Below are 6,000 nucleotides of genomic sequence, written 5' to 3' on the forward strand. Positions count from 1 at the left end.
GTCTTGAAAAAGAAGTGTCTTATTTCCCATCAAGTTTTATTTTAATGTTTTTCAAATATACAAATGTTGAAAGATTCATATGCCCATATACCCTTCAGCTACATGCATCATTAACATTTTGCCCTGTCAGTTTTACCACTATTCATTTTTGTCCTGAACCAATTGAATTATAAGTTGGAGATATCATGGCACTTTACCCCTATATACTCTAGTACACACTTTTTAAGAATAAAAATCTCACCATTATTCCCCCCCCCTAAATTAACATTAATTCTGTAACATCAACCAATAATGGGTATCTTTTTAAAATTCAGTTAAAAGTAACCATATGAGCCAGCAGGGGCATTACTTCTTATATAACAAAATATCAGGAGGCAGACAGCTAGCTTGACAAGATCAGCACCAGCATCTCTAGAGTTCTCTTGGCCTTTAATGTTTCACTTGCTACTTTAGTGTCCATGAGAGCTACTCCAGCTTTAGGCCTCACATTTTCATGTCAGTCATGAAGGATGGAGGGTTGGTATCAGCCATTTCTGTCCCTTTTGATCACAAAGGCAGACATTTTCTCAGAAATCTTCTATCAGATTTCCACTCCTATCTCATTGGCCAGGGCTGGGCCCCATGGCCATTGCTGGCAGCAGGGGAAGTTAGAAAACTAGTAGGATCATAATTTGCTCCCAACTAATTATAATTTATTGCCTGGGGTCCTGTTAGCAAGAAGAAAGGAAAAATTATCTGCATTAATAGGCAATTAATAATGTCTCTCACAGGGAGTACCAAACAATGACAATTCCAGAAAGTTTTATACAGTGTGTGCGCAGTAGCACCACTCCCTCCCCACTGTCTGCTCCTCACCCACCTGGACCTCACATCAAGGTTTACCTTCTATGCACAGGGACTTACTTCTTGTCTATTCAACATTAATTACTGATACAAACAAGATATACTGCTTGGCTTTAAGCAATAGAAACCCTTCTGAATTTTAGTTCAAGGCTTTTTAGGCTTTTTTTTTTTTTTTTTCTTGAGAGGAGGGAAAAAGGATTTTTAGTGTTTTGCATCCCAACTGTAAGGATAGGAAATACAGGCAGGATGTAAGTTAGGGCTGACCTTATTAGTCAAAAGATTTGACTATAGCCAAAGAGACAGTCAATGAAGAGTTACCATATTCCTAGAATAAGTTTTTCATGCGAGTAGGAAAGTTTGTCTTCTTCCAGCAGAGATTAACTCATGACAGAGCGGGCAAAATGAATAGTTGAAGATATTTATTATCCTTTTTCCTGTGTTCTGAATAGTTAAAACTGCTTACATCCACAGAGGAGAGATAATTTCTCATCCAATCAAGCCAACACAAATGAGTTTCTTCAGAAAACTCTTATAAGACTTACTTATTCTTTGAATCACAGCACAGGTTCTGAGTCATTTAACACATCAGCTGAATAAACACAAAGTGTTTATTATATTATATATTGTATTATAAATACGAGTGTTGTATTCAGTCTAAGACATAAGCAACAAAAGGATCTGGGGGTGTCCTGGTCATGTTTTTTCTTTTTCCAATTCTCATTAGAAAATTGAAATCTGACCGCCGCCCCTCCCCCCAAAAAAAGAAAGAAAATAGAAATCTGGTTGATGATGATAATATGAATCTACAACTTCCTCAACATTTCTGCCACTTGCTGGAATTCACCAGTTCTTCCAGTAGCTTTGTTGATTCTTTTTTTTCCTGTTGAATGTTCTAATTACTGTTCAACCGATATATTCAGGCAACCGTCTGGAGCATCTTATGTGTTTCTTTTGTCTTATCAGCTTGGTGTTCCCATTCAGGACATTTTATCTCTGTGCAAAGACAGGAGTAGAAGCTGATGAGTGGATCAAGATATTACGCTGGAAACTGGTGAGTTATACAAGTCCTCTGGATGCCTAGGACTCAGAAGTAACATGTTGATGATTTCAAACGTATTTCTGTTGCTAGTGTCAGACTATCCCCAAGAATCAATGGGATGTCCACTGGCAGGCTCATGGAATAGTCTGTTTATTCTCATGAGACACAGAAGGCACGTAGACAGGGGTAAAAGAGAAAAGAGTTGCACTGGGATCTCTGCCCCAGAGCCTTAGCCTCATGCCCTCAAGTATGTTAGTCTTCCTTTGAGTGTGCAGCCTGGTCCAGTCTTGCCCAGAGGAGGTCCCATGGGACCAGAAGGTCAGTTAGGGGAAAGTTGACATATTTCTATAGTAGAAAATCCTTTTAAATAGAGGAGGAAGGTTGCCAGAGGAACTTAGCTCAGCTTTCAGTGTCTTTGTGAAGATCAAGACAAAATGTGGTTTATTTGGTCTACTTCCTATGTACCCCTGCCAGGGGGAAGACAGAGCACTTATAAAAATTTACCAGTCTCATACATTTTTTTGTATCTATGTTTGCAACTTAGTGAGTCGTTAGTCAAGAACTTATCCTTTAAGCTTTCTAAAAATTTTCATAAATACCATCTTGAAACCCTTGATGCTTTCCAATATAAACAATTTTTCCTGATATTTTATGTAATTAGCTGATATGTAGAAATTTGTTGCATATCCTTTTCTAGATGCTAGGACTTTTGTTTTTGGTTATCTTTTCAGTTTGAAATGCAAATAAATATACCACTCAGTCTGAGATAGTTCCGAAGTATTTGCTATTCAGTGGGGAAATACTTTGCCACATAAAACATTTACTCAGATAGGAATCAGCTTTTTATTCTTTGTATTTTGTAATTATGCAAGTGACATCATTATTTGGGGAAAATTAAGGTAAAAAATATCAAATTCACACACTTTCAGACTTCTCCCTGTGCAAATAAGTATTCAAAAACAAAATTTAGTCATTCTTCAGTGTTTTTTTTACCTGTGTGCTCCACTGACAATGTATTATAAACATTTTTCCCTATCAATAAACTTAGAGTTAAGTATTCATTTTGATTCATTGAGTAGTATTGCATTTTATGAACTGCCATAAGTATTAGGCCAATTCCCAATTTGTATGTGTTTTAGAAACTACTTTACAGTATTTATCCTGAGAAAAATATAGAAAATCATACCAGGGGCACCTGGTGGCTCAGTGGTTGAGCCTCTGCCTTCAGTTCAGGACCTGATCCCAAGGTCCTGGGATCAAGTTCCACATCAGGCTCCTCTCGGGGAGCCTGCTTCTCTTTCTGCCTCTCTGAGTCTCTCATGAATAAATAAATAAATCTTAAAAAAAAAAACCCATACTGAAAATTGTCACCTATTAATTCATTTATAGTGGCACCATGTTATTACTAACCAGCATGTCTTATTTAATATGTCAAGTTCGTTATCTTAAAATTACTCAATAATAAATATGCACGTGCATGCTCTATTACAGTCTCAAATAAGAAAGCAGCTCGACCAAGGGGAAGGCACAATCCGATCTCGGTCATTCATCTTTAAATAGACCTTTCCTGACTAAGGATGTCCTGACTCAGGAGCAGGGTGGCATGGTCCTTGATGCTGTGATCCACAGCAGGCTTCAGAGGAAAGCTGACTAAGGATTTCTCTTTAAAAACAAATCAAAAGCAGATGCGGATTTGGACTTTTCAGAACACACCACATTTGCTGACTCACAGGTCACTGCTTGCCCTTCAAGATGTTGTTGTCTTCTTGAGAATATCAAAGCATCATCGTTCTGATGAAAACAGATGGAACCACCAGCCCAGGCATGCTCACTCTCAGAATGCCCAATAGAAGATAAAGGGATCTTGTTTTCCCTCACTGTGGTCCTCAAGCTGGTTGACATTAGTTGCCTAGAGTCCCATTCTGCCTTACAGTCAGCTCATCTGACATCCAGGTTGTGCCATCAACCAGGACGGGAACAGCTGTGTACTTTGACTGCCTCTACATCAAGTGTATGGAAATAGCAAACACCAAAGATGGGGGGAGGCAGCGTTATTTTTGCTTGTCTTTTCTCTTCATACAGAAACAATTTCCAAAACTAAAATGGGAAATGTTGGCAGTTATTTATTTTCTCTTCATAAAAGGCTCAGAAATCTAGAGGGTCCTTCCCTCCCTTCTAATGATAAACCTGTGAGAATTAAATATCCTGTGGACTATCAGGTAGGAAGATAAAGGAAGGTAAAACCTAAAAAAAAATCTCTTCATCATTTTGGGGGGCAATGTTTTCAAGAGTAAGAAAACAAATGAGGAAAGATAATAAAATAGTAGATGACTTGTAGTTTAATAATAGTAATTGGCATTATTATCACTCTAACAATAATAGAGCACTTGTAGCACCAATTTGACTTCATCCAACACTTCTGCCCATGGATTGAGAGACTTCCCAAGCAGAGAAGAGTGTGCTATGGCAATCTCTTCCCCAGGGTGAGCTGTCCACACTGGCCCAGGGGAAGTAAGAATCACCTTGCATTGATTTCACCGAGCACCCTGAGCCTCATTCAAGAGCAACTTCTGTTGCCAGTTAAAGGAGCAACACTAAATCCACTCAAAATATATGATGATGTGTTACTCCACATTTTCAAGCTAGAATCAGGGGGTTGAAATAAGAGAACAAGATGCTGGCATCCAGAATTCATAATTAGATTCGAATCCCTCCTCTTATCTTTATTAATATTGCTTTTTTAGTAGAAGTTTTATAGGTAGGAAGAGAGATAAAAGTGGAGGGAGACCCCAAAACTAAAAAGAGTATGGTGCAAAGCTATGATCTAACACTGCTTTTGCAGTCCAAGTGCATACCTTCATCAGTACATTTCTTCTGTTACTTAGACACCCAGGACTCAGAAGTTATATTGCATTTTTGTATACTTCAACAAGGTTTTTAATGTATTTTGTTATGTGTATCATATGAGATAAAGCAAATGTCAAGTTAAAATGTTTTATGTCAGTTTCACAAAGGAGTTCCAAATGAATCCCCACTGAGGTGTGTGGTGCGTGTTTTGTTTTCGTAGAACCAAGAGTTTTTCTTTGCGTAGGTCATATTGTTCTTACTTTTTTGTAAAATGTGCCATGTTTATTTATATTCTTTGGTTAAGTTTATTAAAAAGAGCATTTTTTTGTGCCTGTAATATTTTGCTATTAAAATATATGCTTACTATCTGTAATTTAAAAAGAAATAGAACCGATTACTGTCATAAATGACCATGAAGAATCCACTTCTGTTAGACTGTGTGCTACCAAGAATTTGGAGTTGAAGAAATAGTCCCTGTTCTGAGGGAGTTCTTAGTTAAATATGGAAAAGATAATAAAGACATATATGGGGATCCCTGGGTGGCGCAGCGGTTTGGCGCCTGCCTTTGGCCCAGGGCGCGATCCTGGAGACCCCGGATCGAATCCCACATCAGGCTCCCGGTGCATGGAGCCTGCTTCTTCCCCCGCCTGTGTCTCTGCCTCTCTCTCTCTCTCTCTCTCTCTCTCTCTGTGACTATCATAAATAAATAAAAAAAAAAATAAAAAAAAAGACATATGATCATGGATAGAAATAAACAAGACAAATTCTGCATGTGAGATACACAAAGCTCTATGGTGGAGGGTATATTTCAGCAGGGATAGAATCATTTTTGGAGGGGCTTTGACGTGAAGAGGTCAAACTAATTGGTAATATATGTGACATATACTACATCATTAGTACTCCACTAGATGTTTTCCTGCTGTCAGCAGTCCTGAAAAGTGGATTTTGCCCCCTGACAGGAGCCTGGTGCAGTTCCCTCAGCTATTTCTCCAAGTCCAAGAGGAGGGAGGATATTTTGTGCAAACAGCAATTGGAGCAGGGCTGTCTGAGAGAACAGCCAGTCGGGGAGGTCTGAGTCAGGTCTTGTCTGCTACCAGGTAGGTGCTTAACATAAAGGAAGTGCCACTTAAGACACAGCCAAAGTGTTAGCGGGTATTCTGAGAATCCCCGCCCTCCTCCTGCCCAGGTAAATCTTGCCCCATGGAAGCACCGTTCCCTCTGGACTAGGGGAGTCACTTCCATGATGAGGACAGCTATTCGTGTCTCTGAAG

The 6,000-nt window shown here is 39.0% G+C and overlaps 1 protein-coding gene across 1 annotated transcript in view; it reads left to right on the forward strand.

Annotated features, from left to right (window-relative positions):
• The window catches only part of DAPP1 (dual adaptor of phosphotyrosine and 3-phosphoinositides 1), a 47,588-nt gene extending 42,262 nt beyond the window's left edge, over positions 1–5,326 (forward strand). The window contains exons 8-9 of the mRNA XM_041757923.1: positions 1,807–1,894; positions 3,374–5,326. Coding sequence (XP_041613857.1) covers positions 1,807–1,894; positions 3,374–3,442 — 157 coding nt within the window. The 3' untranslated portion in view covers positions 3,443–5,326. The remainder of the gene's footprint in view (positions 1–1,806; positions 1,895–3,373) is intronic.
• The last annotated feature ends 674 nt before the right edge of the window (positions 5,327–6,000 follow it).

This window comes from Vulpes lagopus, chromosome 6, assembly GCF_018345385.1.
Source record: "Vulpes lagopus strain Blue_001 chromosome 6, ASM1834538v1, whole genome shotgun sequence".
In the NCBI taxonomy this organism is placed as follows: domain Eukaryota; kingdom Metazoa; phylum Chordata; class Mammalia; order Carnivora; family Canidae; genus Vulpes; species Vulpes lagopus.